The sequence below is a fragment of the Phasianus colchicus genome, chromosome Z (genome assembly GCF_987193195.1).
Source record: "Phasianus colchicus chromosome Z, bPhaCol1.hap1.1, whole genome shotgun sequence".
In the NCBI taxonomy this organism is placed as follows: domain Eukaryota; kingdom Metazoa; phylum Chordata; class Aves; order Galliformes; family Phasianidae; genus Phasianus; species Phasianus colchicus.
Window position 1 is genome coordinate 47,195,071 of NC_143476.1, and position 18,672 is coordinate 47,213,742.

Consider the following 18,672-nt stretch of genomic DNA (forward strand, 5'->3'; position numbering starts at 1 on the left):
ATGTATGTCTCAACTGTTCAAACGTACTGTCTGAACTCCAAGAGGATGCTCCTGCTTGTCAAGTGCACGTCGTGAGGAGTACAGGCAAGTTGTTTTCTAACACCAGTTGGAGTTAGAGAGTTTTTTTCCCAGATCTCAGATGACAAGTTGGCAAAGAGAGAGCTAAATGCTTTTGTGATCGGGCAGAAACTTTTTTCAAGCAGCTGACTTCAACAGCATTTTTGTCTCACTGGGTATATTATATGTTGTTTTGAAAATAGTAAAACAGTTTTCAGAGCATCGCGTTCATTTCATTTACAGCTATGATAAGTAATCCAGCAAGTGATAAAGACAATTTCTTCTGCTAAGAGGTCAATTTTTGTTATGAGATACATAGTCCCTCATAATATAATGCTTATAGTCCATTTCAGGAATCTGACATTAAAAATACTTAGTAATATTTTTATTTTCACACACACCAACTATCTTTGAATACAATTGCAATTAAATGTATTGAAGCAAGAGTTAAAAAAAAAAAAAAAAAAAAAAAAGGCAGTAAAGCTGATTACATTTTAAATCCTTATGCCCCCTTTTTTTTTAAGAAAGATTAAGTTTTGCAGCATAAGACAGCCCAGCGATGGCCGTGGCGGGGCCGCGCGGGGTCGCACTGCGTGCAGCTGAAGCAGGGCCGTACAGCGCGGCGCGAACGGCCTCAACTGGGACGGAGCGAACGCTGCTCGGCACCAGAGGGGTGGCTCGTTGGGCTCGGCCGGGCAGCGTTGTAGGCTGCACCCGGCTGTGCCGGGCCTGGGGCGGGGCCGGAAACTCCGAGCGTGCCTTCCGCTTCCGCACATCGGTCGCCATGGCGAGCCGCGGGAGGGTGAGCGCAGTGCGCATGCGTGGCGGGGAGGGGGCTTCCGTTCTCTCTGCTAGCTGGTCCCGCTGGGCGGAGGGCTGCCCGGATTCAGGCCCAACGGATCGGGTTTCCCTGATCCTCGGGGGCTGCATTGAGGCAATTGGAGCCTGGGCCGAACGGGGAAAGGACGGAGGCGGCCCGCGCGGGGTCGTCCGGTCGGGGTCGTCGCCGTCCCTTCCCCGTTCGGCCCGTACCCGCCTGAGCTTCCGGGAAGGGAACGGACGTCGAGGAGAGGGAGCTGTTGCCGCTGTCCGCCGGCGGGGCGGGATCTGTCTGTCGTGCTGTGTTCGGTGCCAGCTTCTGCGGGTCTGTTCGTCGGTTATGGAAGTGTAAATAGAAGCGGCCCACATAATGTACTTACTAGATTTTTGCTTATATTTAATTGGAAGTTACATGAAAAATGCCGATCAGAGAGTTCAAAATAATCATATCCTTCCTCTGATTTTGTCAGGCCTATGTCTTTGACTCAAAGCCGGTATTAATGTTGATTGTGCTATTTGCAAGGATGATGAAAACAAAGAACAGATATATTTTAAAATATGCTATTCAAATGGCATGGTCACATCTACTAAAATGGATTTATAGGACAAGAAGTGCAGTTGCTGTCTGCTAATGTCATTTATCAATCTGTTTTCCGCAGTTTTAACCACCTGGGGAATGGTTCATGAACAGCACAGGTTTTGCTGGCTGTGAATTATTGAGGACATAGAAAGCGAGTGGGAGTTAGCAGAGTCCACCTCTTCCATATGTCTGCACGTGTGGTTTAACTCATTGTCAACTCCTATAGCAAGTCTTGTAAAAGAAAAGGTTTTTGCATGAGCATAACATTGAGTAGTGGTAGAGAGTGTACTGGTCTGCCTTATGGCACAAAGATCTATATTGCAGCAGTATATCCGCAACAGCAGGATACTTGATACTGAGTTATAATGTCTACTCGCTGAGGTGAAGTGAGATTGGAATTTGCTGGAGTTTGTAATAGCACTGAAGTTGTAATGTTATATTACAGAAGTAATGGTAAACTGGTAAAAGGCTCTTAGTGCTCATAGCTTTTCTCTCTTGTCATCTGTCTTTGTGTCTTTAAATCTCAGGATGAATTATGTTGAGCCAAGTGTGCAGCATAGCAGAGGAATCAGGAAAATGGCTTGATGCCTGGTGGAAGTAGTAGCATCCATAGAAGCCTGCTGCTGCTTTCCCTGCCGTTCAGGGACTGAAAGCAATATTTTTTCCAGGGCCCTGTCAGGATGTATTTACTAGCCACTCTCCCATGATTGGTCTTTCACCTCTAAGGCATAGGCCTACTTACTGCTCCAGTCCACAGATAAAAAGAGTGCTAGTGAAAAACATAAGTATTTCTCATTTACAAGCGTGTGTTTCCTCTTTTTCCTTCTGAGAAATTTGTTGAATAGTAATTGTGAGAACACAATTCGAGGTTATCATGAAATACTGAGAACTTTCTGAAGTGCCTAAACATACTAGAAAATACTAGAAATAACTTCAGAAGACGTCCCCTTAACAATCTTTCTTGACATGGAGTCGGGATTTCCTGAAGATTGCATTAATTGATTACGTTCTATGTGATAAGCAGTCAAAACTGTATGACTGTAAGCTGTGATTCTCAGTATTTTTGCTGTATATCTGTAAGCAGATCTGTCATTGTTACATTGTAAATCCTGATTTTCTGGCCAATCTGGCAGTTGTATTTAGGGAAAGACTTTGTTTTATTTTGGATTTTCCATGTCACCTGAAGAAGGTATTAACTAGGTTTTTCACAGGGACATTAAAAATGTGTTCTAACTAGTGACTGTACAATTTTGAAATTCATTTGAAATTCACTTTCTTTACAATGTCTTGTAAGAGTACTTTGGCCATTTAGATTTCTTTGCTTTTTTTGCTTTTTTTTTTTTTTTTTTTTAAATTGCAGAATATCCGCTAAAATGATCGTGCCAGTCCCTTTGGTGACATATTTGCACAGTTATTCTGGTTTTGTTGTTTCTGATTTATATTGGCATAATGGATATGCTTGCATGAAAGTATTTTTATTATGTTAAAAGATTATTTAGAAGTATACTGCTGGTTCTGCAGTATTTCAGGCTGATATGAAATATGTAGAACCATCTAGGATTTTTTCTTAAATCTGCTTTGGCTGCAAGCTATCTGATCAGGAATTGAGGTAAAGTACCTCAAATGTTGATTTCATACCAAGTGTACTAAATGGAAGTGCTGTGAAAGATCAACCAAAACACTTTTAATCACAGCATAGTTGTTTTAACTAAGAATCTTCCTTGCAAGCACACTAATTCTGTTCATCTTGTATTTACAGGCTTTGAGGCTTTTTAAATTGTTACACAGAACTCGACAAGAAGTTTTTAAGAATGATACAAGAGCCCTTGAAGGTAAGATGGGCTTTTGTGTGATGACTGCATGTTACGTGCCAAAATAAGATTGATTCTTATTGGTGTCATTGCTGTGTCCATTAGAGCTACTTTTTAATGTTATGGTGAGGAAGCTGTACCAGTGCTGTTTTTTTTTAAGGATATGAAAGTGGTGAAGAGAGCTAAAAATACTACCTTTCCAGAGAAGGTGGTGTCAGTTCTGCAGCTCCAGTTTGTACTTAACAGTGCTAATGCTTCCACAAAAATGAGAGATTATGTGATGCAAGAGCCTAAATGCAAGGTAAGGAGATGGTATCAACGTAATTTCAGTAGAAATCATGCTGTCTTATCCAATTTTTTTATGAGAAATAGCTAGCTGGATTCACAGAATCAATCATAGAATGGTTTGGATTAGAAGAGACTTTGAAGATCATCTAGTTCCCCACTGCTGTGGGTAGGGTTGCCAGCTGCTAGATTGGGCTGCCATGGAACCAACCTATCAAGCCTGACTTTGAACACCTCCAGGGAGGAGGCGTCCACTGCTTCTCTGGACAGAGTGTTCCAGTGCCACACTACTCTTTGAAGTATTTCTTGCTAACATCTAACCTAAATCTCCCCTCTTTCAATTTAAATCCATTCCCCCCAAGATTGTCACTGTCTACCTGTGTAAAAAGTTGGTCCCCCTCCTGCTTCCAAATATTGGAAGATCACAGTGAGGTCTCCTCGGAGAAGGCTAGATGAGCAGATCTGGCATTGTATCTTCCTCCTGTACCAGTAAACTCAAAATATAACATCACCTGAGTTCTGTGGAAATCTTGTATTTTTCAGAATGAGCGCTCCAAGAAGGTGTTGATATGTATATTTTTATTAGAGGAAAAGGGTAAATAGGTAGCCAAAAGAGCATAATTAAGCCAAGTTAAGAAGCAGACCTGAGGTAGATATCACAGCCTTATTGTCATGAGCTTTGTTCAATCACAAAGACAAGATATTATTATATTGTTTACATTTTATTTACTTTGCTTACTTTATTTAGCTGCAAGACAAAAGATAAATGAAGAATTCAAAAATAACCAAAATGAAACATCTGAAAAGAAGATAAATGAGGTATTTCTTGTTTTCATTATACTTAGGATTGGGTTTTGTTTGTTTCCTCTTTGAGTAAAAAGAGCACGTTTTACTCAAAAAATCCCTAAACCATCACAGATACTTACTGAATCATTACAAGAGGTGGTTCTGGAAAGGCTTTCCCATGGATCTATGTTTATAAATATATTGATCTTAATAGTCTGTCATAGAATTTTGCACATAAGAAAAATATTAAAGTAGTTTTTTTCTAGTAGTTTATTGTGATAATTTTGAAGCGTATATTCTTCAGGGGAAAAAACTGCTCTATTTTTCATGGAATTTGTTTTTCCCGTTCTGTCATAATTTGAGTTTTGTTCACTTGAATTTACCAGTTTAGTTTGTTGTATAACAAAGATGTGAAAGTTTTAAATAATCTGCTCAGTAATTGGTAGAGATGAGAATTTTTTTTTTTTTATTTTTGAGCACTAATGAGATGGCTTCTATTATAAGAGATGGAAAAGAAACTAGTAGTCATGACTATTGTAACTGTTGTACTATTTATATCTATTGGGTTTTTTTGCTTCTTTCCTCATGGTGCATTAATAGTAATAAAGTATTCTGTTAGTTCACTTTGTAAAGTACCTTTGCTTAGTTGTTACTTTAACACATTTTACTGAAAGTGTACCTGAGAGCCAGAAATAAAGCTTCTGTGTGAACTACTTCTCGTATTAGCATCCATATAGAGGAAGTAATTTAGTCAGTGACTTTTAGCCTCATAAGGGACTGTATGTGATTTCTAATAACACTGAGATTGATGTTTTAAAAGAGGTTGCCTCCACCTGTCATTGAGAGAAATAAATCTAAACTTCTGTGTCATGTCAGCCACTCAGTTATATCATAAATAGATCATAGTACTTAGTTGTCAATTCGTAGCTTTTCTACTTGTTGTCAGGCCCCGGTAGTGATACTTCTGTGTTTACATTCCACATATGTGATCAATTATGTTCTTTTTTTTTGGGGGGGGGAGGAGGAGGAGGAGGGATAGGTGTATGGAAGAAGTACTTGCTGTAGTTTTAGAATCTGTATATATTATGAATGGCCTACCAAAGAACCTACAAAATACATGTCACATTTTGAATACATGTTAATTACTATACTGATTAGAGGTCTATGGAAGAAATGCTAGAATTTCATTGAAACTGCAGTATCCTAAAACACCATGGAAGCTTGGCATTATTTATGTAGTGGGGTGACTCAAAGGCAGGGGAATTGAATCAAACGATTTCTAAAAATCTAGATACGTACTTTCATAAACACCTGGGGAATTAGTGTTCTGCTTCTGTATAGCAGCTAATAAAAGCAAATACTGACCAACCAGATGCGCATTACTTTGCCAGAGTTGAAAGCTGTAAAGTCTTCTAACATGACATGGCGTCATTTAGGTATATAGTAACCAAATGCCTACAGAAGTAAGAGTAACTGCAATATTAGGAAGTGAGAGATAGATAGAACCTGAATCTACTAAAACGGTTCAGGTCAGAAGTGCATCTCACCTTGGTTGTTGCAGCTTACTGTGGTTTTCTTGTTACGTGAAACAGTCTAAAAGCAGATGACAGTTGCTTTAATGTGAAGCTGAATTGGAAGGGGTGTATGCAGTCTAGCTCCTAATGGATGTTCTGGATGTTTTCACTTTGAAATGAGAAGCATGCAGAGAAATTTTGTGTAGATGCCCAAATCCTCAGCTCCAACTCTTACATTGCAGAAGGCCTCTCCTTTGATATACACTGCTTCCTGGTGTAGGCATGTTTCCTAGGGTGTCTCATTTGTGCAAATTAACTTATTTTTGACAAAAGTATCATGCAAACAAGTATGAGGCTTCTGATTATTGCTTAGCAAAATATGTGAGGGATGCTGTACTTATCTTCTTAGTGAGGAAGGGAACTGTAGGTCTTTTGCCAATTATGCTGTGGTAATCTTTAGATAGTACCTATTTCTCTACCTCTTTTAATAAACCTCAGTATTCTTGTCATATTGTGCCCCTTTTTTGCCACTTTATTTCAAAAGCAGGAATGTTAAAGGAGAAAGCTTGCCCTTTTAGTAGATGTAAGTCAAACTATGTTATTGAGACATTCACTGATGTAGGTTATCACTGAAATGGATGTGAGGCCATCACATGAAGTCTTTGGTGAATGGAGAAAGGGAACTGTTACTCCCGTATTCAAGGAAGCGAGAAAGGAAGACCCAGGAAGGTACAGGCCAGTGAACGTCATGTCTGTGCCTGGGAAGATCATGGAGCAGATCCTCTGAGATAGCCAGCGTGGCTTCACCAAGGGCATATCATGCCTGACCAGTCTGGTGGCCTTCTATGAAGTGACAGCATTGGTAGATAAAAGAAGGGCAACTGATGTTGTCTATTTGGACTTGTGCAAGGCCTTTAACGCAGTCCCACACCACATCCTTATCTCTAAACTGGAGAGGTGTGGTTTTGAAGGCTGTACTGTTAGGTGGATAAAGAATTGGTTGGATGGTTGTAACCAGAAGGTTGTTGTCAGTTGCTGTATGACCAGGTGAAGGCCAGTCACAAGTGGTGTCCTCCAAGGGTCAGTCTTGGGACTAGTGCTCTTCAACATCTTTATCAATGACATAGACAGTGGGATTGAGTGCACCTTCAGTAAGTCTGCTGATAACACTAAGCAGCTGACACAGTAGAAAGGAGGGACACCATCCACAGGGACCTGCACATGCTCCAAAAGTGGGCACATAATAATCTAGTGAGGTTTAACAAGGCCAAGTGCAAGGTATTGGCATTCGTTGAGAGCAGCCCTGCAGAGAAGGACTTGGGAGTCCTGATGAACAAAAAGCTGAACATGAGCCAGCAGTGTGTACCTGGAAGGCCAACTGAATTGTGGTCTTTATCAAAATAGGAGTAGCCAGCAAGGTGGGGGAGGTTATTATCCTCCTCAGTTCTGCCCTCTTGAGGCCCAGTCTGGAGTACTGTGGCCCCCACTACAAGAAGGACGCTGGAGAGGGTCCAGAGAAGGGCTGCAAAGATGATCAAAGGGGTTGACCACCTCTCCTATGAAGAAAGGTAGAAGGAGTTAGGCTTGTTTAGCTTGGGGAAGAGAATGCTCTGGGGAGACCTTCAGTACATGAAGGGAACTAACTAACAAGCAGGAGCTGATTTTTTACATGGTCTGGATGAATAGGACAAGGGGAAATGTATGTAAACTAAAAGAGGGCAGATTCAGGTTAGATTTCAGGAAGAATTTTTTTACTCAGTGTGGTGAGAGATTGCAACAGTTTGCCCAGAGAGATTGTGACTGCCCCATCTGTGGAGGCATTCAAGACTGTACAATGGGATCCTAGGCAGCCTGATCTAGTAGTTAGCAACCCTTCCCATGGTAGAGGGGTTGGAACTAGGTGATCTTTAAGGACTTCTCCAAACTAAGCCATTCTGTGATAAATGTATTTACTTGTTTTGGTAATTGCATTCTACCATATTCCTTTGCTGTTTTAATCAGATGTATAGATTTTATACTGCTGTATTCTATTCAGCAAAAGGTTTAATCATGCTGTAGCTATTTTATCAACTCTGACCTCCAAAGTAAAAGCTATGTAGAGGTAGTAAATAGCTTACTGAATAATAGACCTGACTGACTTTGGTAATTGAATAGCTCTCTAATGTGGAAAATACTTTCAGAAAAAAAATTATGTGCTATTTAAACTACTGTTTGTTTGTTTCTCTTTATTAGCTGCTGAAAATAGCTTCAGATGTTGAAGTGATTCTCAGAACTTCTGTTATTCAGGCAGTTCACACAGAATCCAACAAAATATGTGAGTAAAGCTGCATGCTTAAGGACGTTTTACATTTTTATTTTTTTAGTGGGAGCTATTAGAAAAGAAGCTCAAACTATCTTTAATGCCCTCAGGGTAGAAAAGAAGTTATACTTGGTATCCTAACCATTAGCTTGCATGTACTGGCTAACCAGTCTGTGTATGCATGAATGAATTAGCCACAATATCTGCAGGTTCTTGCTATAACATATAGGTAGAAGCCGCCTGAGAAGAATTAACAAATGCAATCTGTATGATGCCTGTCCAACAGCATTTTCTTTGAAATGCTGTTTCCTATCCAAAACCTTATTTTGACTGTTAAAGTTTCAGGTGGTGCCTTGGAATATTTACCACATGATGACAGCCTTGATGCAGAGCCTATCAGATTCTGAAATCTTGTCTCCTGGCTTGGAAATTTTCTTGTAGGAAGAGAAATAATAAGTTCATCTTGCAGCCTTGTGGTAGGATATAGAAGAAATCTTCAGCTGCATGCATGATTTCCTTTCACTTCTGCTTAATGGAGTCTTAGTGTAGATCTTCATATATACTTTCAAGTTTGGGGTTTGGTAAAGCATTTAACATTAGAACAGCCATAATGATTGAGGCCAGAGATTTGTCTAGACCGTACTGGCTGTGAATCTCTATTGCGTAGAAATTGTAGGCAGATGACAGTAGTAGAGTAGGAACAGAGGAAATGTGCTTTGCTTTCTTCCATCTGTTTACACGTGGCACTTCCTGAGCCAGGAGTAGTTTCTATTTTAGTTATTCTCAATGAATTTCTCTTGTGTTTCCTCCTGTCATCCACTCAAATTTCTTGCGTTCAAGTGCTTTTGACAGAGAATTTAGTATGTTTTATCAAAAAATAATTTGCTGTGGTCTTGCTTATCAGTTGCCATCCATTTTTGCCAAGCTGCTCTTGAGTTTTTAAGACCTTTGTTGCCTCTGTTTTGTTTTCTTCATCTATGGTAAAGCTTCCCTGTAAAACAGCAGCTGAACAGCTGTGATCATTCTGTTGCTTTGTTCTGTGCTGTTGTCAGTTCTTCTATATGTCTTTTCAGATGAGGGCATCAGAGCTAAGTGGAGTCATCAGACTTTGGGAAAACCAGGAGTTTTTGGCTGCTGTATGCATACATGTATTTATTTTTACAAACTTACCTTGTATTCATTTAAATCATTTAGATAATCATAGTAATTAAAGCAATTTTAAAAAGAGATTAAATTTAAAAAAAATAAAAAATTAAAAGAGGAGAGGAAAAGGAGAAGCTAAGCAAAATATGTTACAGAAGCTTATTGCTGCAGAATTGTTCTTAAGTGAGTTACTGTCAGAATCTTTAGTACATTTTTTTTTCTATTTTAGCTGACAACATATGATTTAGTTTCATCTGCTGTTGTTAATTCTCTGCAGTCCTGCCTCTCAGCCTTAGACAGTGAGAAGAAATACTGGTATGGAGACCTTTTTTCCTAATCAAATGAAATTATTCTATGTTGTCTTAACTCTAGAACCAGTGCACAGGGCCATATTATTCTTTATAAAGAGAATTTGGGACTACTGTGTATAGTAATGTTTGGATTCACCAGTAAATTAGTTTAGAAAAGAAAGTTAGACTGAGCTTTCCTTACTAAAGAGAAAACATTTTCATTTTGGAGTTTGTTAGTCACAGTAAACATTTTTCTTATGCTTTTTTTTTGTAGATTCTATATGAGTTAGGTTACTGAGCAGCATACAGATGTCTCTTATTTTATTCATTTCCCTTTTCTTTCAAATTAAACTTGTGCAAGTAAAACTTAAACTTTAGTAGTGCTCTATACACACAGTATGCTTTGATTGTTTTGATTTGCTGTATGTATGGGTATGTTCAAAACTTAGCTTCTTGAACAAAGGTTTAAAAGTTCTTTCATCTTTATCTGTTTGTACTGGTATTTTTCAATATTTTGAAATTTTTGTAAATTCTGTCTTTTGCATTTCTATTTCATGTGTCTGTTCAAAGTGAGTATATCAATGTGACTTGTCATAAGCTTAATTACCAGTTTTTTCTCTATAAGAGAAAGGGAATTGAAATTTTATTTCAAGATCTTAGAAACTTATTAAATGCATTGCTGTCAGTCCACAGAGGCAGAAAAAACATAACGTCAGGGAAATCAGTTTTCCTTCTTATGGCTTGTGGGATATCAGTGTACTCTGGACCAAATGTTTGTTTTTACGCTTACAGATACACACACACATTTGTGGGTTTGATATAATTTTAGAAGCTGTCTGACTTGGTCCAAGTGTTTAGTAAGTGCTTTATTTTGTACTGCTTGAGCAAATCTGATGTGACACAGCTCTTTCCCCGCATGGGGAGGGGGCAGGTTGATTTCAGAGGAGCTAGATGCAAGAATTTAGTAAGGAGTGGGTTAAAGTGATACGTAATTAGGCAAACCCCAGTTTTATGCAGTTCTGTGAGGATATGGCGGTCAAAATTTTCAATTGATGCTTTCTTTTTCTGTTGGCATTTAAAGCATGTAAGAAGATGAATATTTTACAGATTAGATTTCAGGAGGCTGGAGTGGAAGGCTATGCCAAATTTAATATTAGTTTTGGGAACTGTTGAAGTAAACAATCTGGCTCAGGACTTACTGATTGACTGAACTTACTGTTCTCTCTCGTGCTAAATGTTATTGCAATTCTTTGCCATTTTTTTAATGAATTACTAATACTATTAAAATATCTTCAGTGTTCTTAAAAGCAAAAAGGTCAAAAATATTCTTCCAACAGAAGGTAAAATCATAAAATCAATATGATGTTGTACTATGTTAGTAACATGCTGCTGCTTGTTTGCTTACCATAAATTTAGATTCTTGCTTGACTAACCTGATTTTCTGTTTTTAAATGTAAAAACAATTTTATCATTTTAAGTAGTATTTGCCATAAGGTGATACTCTTAACAGTTTTTTTTTTTTTCTTTTACAGTGCTCTTACCCAGGAAGGATCTGCTACAAGACAATATTCCTTACTTTGATAAACCAACAAAAAATCATGAATCCTGAGAAGAGTGTGCCCTTCTTCACAGTAGTAAAACCTGGTAATGAGAACTCTGAAAAACAGTAGTGTGTATCTATCTTAATTGTTTTCCAAATTTTAATTTAATGCCAAGAAAATGTGGACTGAAACCAGTTTTGTTTGTTATGATATCACCATGGACTTCTTTTGAGGAAGATGGTACTATTTCCACAGAAACTTGAGAGACACGATTTCCTTGAAAAAGAAAGTGTGTAAATATATGTACTGCTGAACTTCAGAGAGGAGTATCAGATATAGATTGTTTCCTAGCAGTCTAGAATTTTGACAAACTAAATGCAAGTGAATTGTAGCTCTTAATCTTGATAACATTACATTATATACTGCTTTGAAATAACTGAAAACCATGTTGTAAAACTTACCATTAAATTTATGCTTCACATCAGAAAGCTTGAATTCTTAAGTTATTAACTCTACACTAAAATACTGTAGTGTTTGAGAAAGTTCTTAAGACTTGTCTGAATAAATTATTCAGGTATTACAGAAAGGCAAGAGTGTGCAGTGTTTGTATTCTCTCTCACACCTTTGAATGGAGCAGGATTGGCAGGGTTTGAGTTCGTGAATGACAATGAGACAAGAAAACCGAAGGATATTGTTTTAGATCACAGGGCTTATTAATTTTTTTTTTTTTTAATCTTGTGACTATGTTGAGGCATTTTCCAAAGAAAAGAGCCTTGTTTCTTAGTTGCAGTGGTTCTGATTTCTTGAGGCTGAGTTTATGGTGAGTTTTACTAAGCCATTATCACTTCCTTTTTTTTTTTTTTCTTTTTTAAGGAAACTCATTGGCTTCTCACTGAATTTATCATACCATACCATTTTGTTCATTTCCATTTTAATTGGAGCCTAACTGCAGTGATACGTACAAAGAATCTTCTGATAAATCAATACCAGGCGTCATGCTAGGATCTAAGCATGTAGTACCATGGAAGAAGGATTCCATTTCAGGTCCAAATGACCTTCTTTATTTTTATTAAGCACTAAAATATTTGTGGCTCGTGTGTTATCTGATATTGGCTGTGACTGTGTAAAACAAAAAACTAGTGCTTGAATCCAGTCTTCTTCTCACTGGTTGAGACAGCAGGCAAATTTTAAAACTGTTACCTCCAGCTGCTATGAGCAGGGTAGCCAGCAATAAATAGTTTGTGTAGCAGAAATGTTAAGTCATGGCTTGAAACCTGGGAGGAAGGCAAGGCCAACCCAGAGGAGCTCAGGTGTATGCAATGCAGGATTAACTCCTTCCCAGACCTTATTTAAGGGTTGGCAGTGGAGGCAAGGGTATCCCTCTGGAGACCCCTGCATACCTGAGGCTTTATGAAGGTAACCAGATGAGATTTAACAAAAGCAAGTGTAGAGTCTTGCATCTAGAGAGGAATAATTGCATGCACCAGTACAGGTTGGGGGATGACCTGCTGGAGAGGAGCTCTGCAGAGAGGGACCTGGGTGTCCTGGTGGATGACAGGTTGGCCATGAGCCAGCAGTGTGCACTTGTGGCCAAAAAGGCCAATGGCATTCTGGGGTGCATTAAAAAGAGCGTGGCCAGCAGGTCGAGGGAGGTGATCCTCCCCCTCTACTCTGCCCTGGTAAGGCCTCATCTGGAGTACTGTGTCCAGTTCTGGGCTCCCCTGTACTAAAAAGACAGGGATCGCTTGGAAGGAGTCCAGCAGAGGGCCACAAAGATGGTGAAGGGCCTGGAGCATCTCCCCTATGAAGAAAGGCTAAGTGAGCTGGGTCTGTTTAGCCTTGAGAAGAGAAGACTGAGAGGAGACCTGATCCAGGTCTATAAATATCTAAGATGTGGGGCCAGAGTGGTGAGGCCAGACTTTTCAGCAGTGTGCGGAGACAGGACAAGGGGAAATGGCCAGAAACTGAAGCATAGAAGTTCCACACAAATGTGCACCAGAACTTCTTTATGGTAAGGATGACGGAGCACTGGAACAGGCTGCCCAGGGAGGTTGTGGAGTCTCCTTCTCTGGAGATATTCAAGACTTGCCTGGACACCTACTTGCGACCTGGTGTAGGGAACCTGCTTTGGCAGGGGGGTTGGACTCAGTGATCTCTGGAGGACCCTTCCAACCCCTATGACTCTGTGATTCTGTGTGATTCTGTAAGCAGCTTCTTTCCCTTTTTAATGTGCCCACTACTGTCACATTTGAGTGAACCCTTGATGGCCATAGCCTGGTATCTTGCTGTCATTGTTGCGCTTTCCATCACGTTACATTCAGTAACTTTATTTCTGTTTCATTGGTATTTCCTGCCAACACAACTAGAAGTTAGCAAGCAAGTGATCAGAAGCAGAATGAAATGCTTGCAGTTCTTGCTGTTTTGTTGTGGTCTGTATGCTCTACGACAAAACGAATATCTTGGTCTGGAGCAGATGTATTGTTTTAAGCCTTTTGTGTCAGTCACTTCCCAAAGAAGTGTGTTATTCTTCTGGTTTTCCATCCGTTTGCACCTTGCCTTTTTTTCTTAAAGAGCTTAAAAGAGGGGTAGGCCAGGGTGAGAGAACAGGGGGTGGTTGTATCTATAAAGAGAAAACAACAAAATAGAATATGACCTTATGCAAAGTGACAAATTTTTAGCAGAAATTGCTTAGTAGTGGACTGGCAAGAATGACAAATTGCACAGCCTTTAAGTTGTAGGTCACCTGGCATACTGGAATTATGAGTCAATTCATTTCCTGTATTGTCACAGCTTCTGGCTATAGGAAAGTGTATTAATGATATTTAAATTGATTTCATAAAATTGTGAGGTTTGGGAGGTCTTTACTCTTTCAGTGGTTATGTAAAATTATGTTATCCATTACTGTGCATAATATGTACTGAAAAAATGAATGATACTTAACAGTAGGTGGCACTGTTTTGGCACAATGTTTGAAGAAACTGCAAGCAGAGAAACTATTTGCATGTGACTATATTTAGTGTTGTTGTGCTGCTTTGTGTTTATTAGCTTTTTGTCTTATGTATGAATAGAATTGCAAACTTACAGATTCAAAATTGGAATTTGACAGCCAGCTGTGTTTCATTTTGCATACATCTTGAATACTCAAGAAAAATATGGAGTTAGTTACTGGAATAACATATAGAACTGCTGAAAAATAAAGGATATGCTCAGAAAATTCAATGGCTGCAGGAACATTCTCCTTACACTCCTATACAGCATGCCTATGGTTCTGCATACTAACATTCCATGTTTCTGCTGCCTTTGTGCATTCCAGGGCAGCAGAGATGAAGAGTTTCAAGTGCTGAGATGAGAAAAATCAAATTGTTAGACAAAATGCTATTAAAGGAAAAGATTAAGAGGACTATTGTTCTTGTTTCACTGTTTTCAAATAGGAATCTGGTGAATATCCAGATATGGGATAAAGAATTGAGCCTGAAAGTACTTCAAAATTACACTCACTATTTGGCACAGCAGTTATTTTCTTTCTGCTAACTTATCCATCAGCGTGAAAAGACTCTCATAAACCTGCTTAGTGAGCAGCTGTTTCCTCTTCCTCTGATTCCTTGCTTACCTATTGATTCATATTCCAGTACCCAATTCTGTCCTCCAGCTTCCATTACCATTTGCTTTCACTGTAAGTATTATTCTGTTTTTGATACTTACTACTGGCTTTGTGCTTTTGTATATTTTTCTTTTCCTTAAGAATTAAACGTTAACTGAAATTTGGCTTAAAACATTACAGGGCAATTCACTCATTGGTTTGGAGGATTAATTGTACTCAGGAAAAACTGTAATTTGATAGGCTCCTGATAATGTGATTCAGTCATACTGTGTCAGATATATCTTCATTAGTGACATAGACGATGGCATCAAGTGCACCCTCAGCAAGTTTGTGGATGACACCAAGCTGAGTGGTGCAGTTGATACATGGGAGGGAAGGGAAGTCATCCAGAGGGATCTGGACAAGCTGGAGAAGTGGTCCTGTGAAAACCTAATGAGGTTCAATAAGGCCAAGTGCAGGGTGCTGCACTTAGGTCAGGGCAATCCCAGGTATTTATACAAACTGGTGGAAGATCTCCTTAAGAGCAGCCCTGCAGAAAAGGCCTTGGGGTCCTGGTAACGAGAAACCAGACATGAGCCAGCAGTGTGTGCTTGCAGCCAGAAGGCCAACTGAGTTCTGGGCTCTATTAAAAAGGGGTGGCCAGCAGGGAGAGGGAGGTGATTGTCCCCCTCTACTCAGTTCTTGTGAGGCCCCATCTGGAGTAATGCATCCAGGCCTGGGACCCCCAGTACAGGAAGGACATGAAGCTCTTGGAGTGGGCCCAGAGGAAGGCCACTAAGATGATCAGAGGGCTGGAGCACCTCTCCTGTGAGGAAAGGTTGAGGAAACTGGGTCTGTTAAGCTTGGAAAAGAGAAGGCTCTGGGGAGACCTCATTACGGCCTTCCCCAATGTTTCCTCTTCCTCTGATTCCTTGCTTACCTGTTGATTCTTCCAATACTTGAAGAGGGCATATAAACAGGAGGGGGAATGGCTGTTTACAAAGATGGATAGTGATAGGACAAGGGGGAATGGTTTTATACTAAGATGGGAGGTTTAGGTTAGATATTAGGAGGAAGTTTTTCACTCAGAAGGTGGTGACACAATGAAACAGATTGCCCAAGGAGGCTGTGGATGCCCCATCCCTGGAGACATTTCAAGGCCAGGCTGGATGTGGCTCTGGGCAGCCTGGTCTGGTGATGGTGACCCTGCACATAGCAGGGGGGTTGAAACTAGATGATCATTGTGGTCCTTTTCAACCCAGGCCATTCTATGATATTGGAAATGCAAAATTTCAGAGCAGACATATGTGCCTTTTGTGCTGGGATGTGCATCTATCACCCTCAAAAGATAAAGCTTAATGGTAGTATTTTTTTTAAGCCAAGTAGAAAGAGACAGAAAGAGATTTTTTTTTTTTTTAAATCCATATGGATTTATTGCAGGCAGGGAATTCTGTTGAAAAGGTCTAATAGCTTGTTCAGATGTCTTACAGTTCAGCTGGGATAGCAACAAGATTGGTATGGTTTAACCAATTGGGTGTTATCTGTCTCTGCTGACAACTGGCAGGAGAATATCAGCGGTGCTACATAGTAGTAGGCTTGCATAGTTTAAAGGCTAGTTTCTGATCTACATAAGGTATGCACATGCTTAGTTAGAATTTAGTAGAAGAACTGTCATTTCAATGATTGAATTTAAGAAAATTCTTAGCATATCAGCTTTTGACATCATCTACTAGAGAGACATCTGTTAGAGACTTCAGGCCTGGCATTCTTCTTGAAGTCTTTATGTGCACTACAGCTTTAAGGAAGTCATTAAAATACAGTAAAGCTGTATTTCCTGTTTAAATATTAAGATATTTTATTGTTCCACCACTTTTCCCTTCTTTTTTAATAGTTTTAAAATACGAGGTTTCTTAACTTCTTTCTGCAAGCAGTAGCTCAGGATAGGGACCAAACATAGTCTTAGTATGTTTGCTGAAAACTTGAGTTAATAAAACACAGTGAGATTTTATCTGTGAACTGCATGGTAGGATTTGAGCTCAAGTCTTTACAGCCTTCAAGTGAAGGTGGCTGTGCAAACTTAGCACCAAATTAAGCCATTCCTGTACACCTTGGTAAAGGAAATGTTTAGCTGCTATATAGCTACTCTTGTATGATACAGGTTGATTCCACAAAGAGTTTATCTAGAAGTAGTGCCAAGAGTGTAATCCAGAAAAATGGCTTGCACTTTCCCTGATGTGATGAGCTCTTGGAGCATTTTTTCAGGTTACATAGGATCAACAAACCTATGACACCTTCAGTGACTAAATCTAGCGTTCGTATTTTTTAGATGTCAATGCTAGTTGAAGGTGCTGGGCTAGATAGAGTGGTGCATGGCATCACCTATCCTGTTGGTATTGTTCTGAACCTGTAAATAAAGTAATTGAGCTTCAAGTACTGGCAGTTCTTTACACTTCCTTTACAAAAGAGGAAAAAAAATACTGCCAATAAAAAACGGGAAGTTAAGGCTGACCAACTTACCGGAAGAACTGACTCCCTGTACTTCCCTACCCTAGGTAACTTTTTCCAACCTGCTTGCAACAATGCATCCTGAAGCCCTGAAGTTCAGTGGGCAATCAAACTTAGGTTGTCAGCTTTGCTGGAAATTGCACAAAGCACAAGTTACAGTGTGAATTCAGCACTAAGGCTGGTGTTTTACAGCTGCAATGTTCTGATATTTTGATAACTGTAGTAGAAATTCAGTGATATTTGAGGGTAAGTATACATTACTAGTATAGGTCATTATAAATCTGTGAAGTGGGCATCTAGATCTTTTGAATTCTGTTGGAAGACCGTGCTATAGAAGCTTTTATGAAAGTCTTCTTAAGGTTTTTTTTTTATTATTCTTTTGGCTGTTTTCTTCAGGAAAAGTAAATCTGGGGGGAGGAAAAGGGAGGAAGGACAGATCTTCATACTTTCATAAATTTATTTTTTTTTTTAACCAAATATTTCCATTTAGTTGGCATTTTGATAATCTGGTTTGTGTCATACCACAGCATCTAGTTTCCACTTTCCACTTTCATTTTTCTCACAGTATAAACAACAGCTTTCCATTTAACCTACCCAAAAGACTACAGTTTGAGCCCAGGATTAGTCAAGATTAAATAAACAGCCTGTGAAACTAATGTCTGTAGGAGCTGGGAGGAAAGATGGCGTTCTTTACATTGAGCTATTAAAATGGGAACAGTTCTGGTGTTACATCTGCTACTATAGTAGTTGCAGCCCATTTCTCTGAAGTCAGCAGTTTTATGCAAAGGTTGATTCAGCATGAACTGAGACTGTGGAAAAACAAGTGATTTTAAGAAGGTACATGTTTCCTTTTTGCAGTTAGCTGTCTCTATGTCACAACATGAAGAGCGTGTGTTTCAGGAATTAACATCCATTCCTTTGGATGTACTTCCAAATTTCATAGCTTTCTGCCATGGTTTGTACATTATATTATAGTGGAACATCAGGGAAGAAATTTCCTTCATTAAAGCATAGTACTAACAAAGGGTAAAGAAGAAATTCTTTGGGAAAGGAAATTGCCTGCAATGTGAAAAAACCTGTCTGATTTTTTTTTTTTTTCTGGTCAGAGGCATTTAATTAGGTGTGTAGCTTTCTCAGTAAATATTCTCTGCACATGGATCTTAGCTGTGGAAATAAAAGCAGACAAATGGTCTCTGTAAACCCTGCTGAGCTGCACATTATAAGCTGGGGGAAGGGCTGGCTCCTGTCAAAGCAGTAAATGAAATACAAATGGAATGAGCATGTGAATGAGGATGAGAGAATTAAAACTCATAGAAGGATGAGCAAATTGAATGAAAGAATACTAAGAACAGTTTTTGCACTTCTGAAACAAAGATGTTGATATACTAAGTGGTTCTTAAAGCAATTTTGCACTATAAATTGTCCTATTTTCATTTTTTAATTCTAGTCTGCAATGCAGGCT

General features: G+C 39.2%; 1 protein-coding gene across 8 annotated transcripts; it reads left to right on the forward strand.

The window, feature by feature from the left end:
- The first annotated feature begins 781 nt into the window (after positions 1-781).
- LYRM7 (LYR motif containing 7) lies at positions 782-18,260 on the forward strand. Of its 8 annotated transcripts, none has more exons than XR_016461986.1 (6): positions 866-1,201; positions 3,216-3,288; positions 4,301-4,371; positions 8,085-8,166; positions 9,524-9,609; positions 11,117-11,203. XR_016461986.1 is itself a non-coding variant. In XM_031611741.2 (5 exons), exons 1-5 carry the CDS (start codon positions 842-844, stop codon positions 11,191-11,193), a joined length of 321 nt encoding a protein of 106 aa, XP_031467601.2. In that variant the 5' UTR covers positions 782-841; the 3' UTR covers positions 11,194-18,260. The 8 variants fall into 8 exon arrangements, 2 of the variants coding, with proteins under 2 accessions (XP_031467601.2, XP_089988068.1); XR_016461985.1 differs by lacking the exon at positions 11,117-11,203 and adding an exon at positions 8,491-8,627 and having other exon boundaries at positions 9,524-9,603; XM_031611741.2 differs by lacking the exons at positions 866-1,201; positions 9,524-9,609 and adding an exon at positions 782-859 and having other exon boundaries at positions 11,117-18,260.
- The last annotated feature ends 412 nt before the right edge of the window (positions 18,261-18,672 follow it).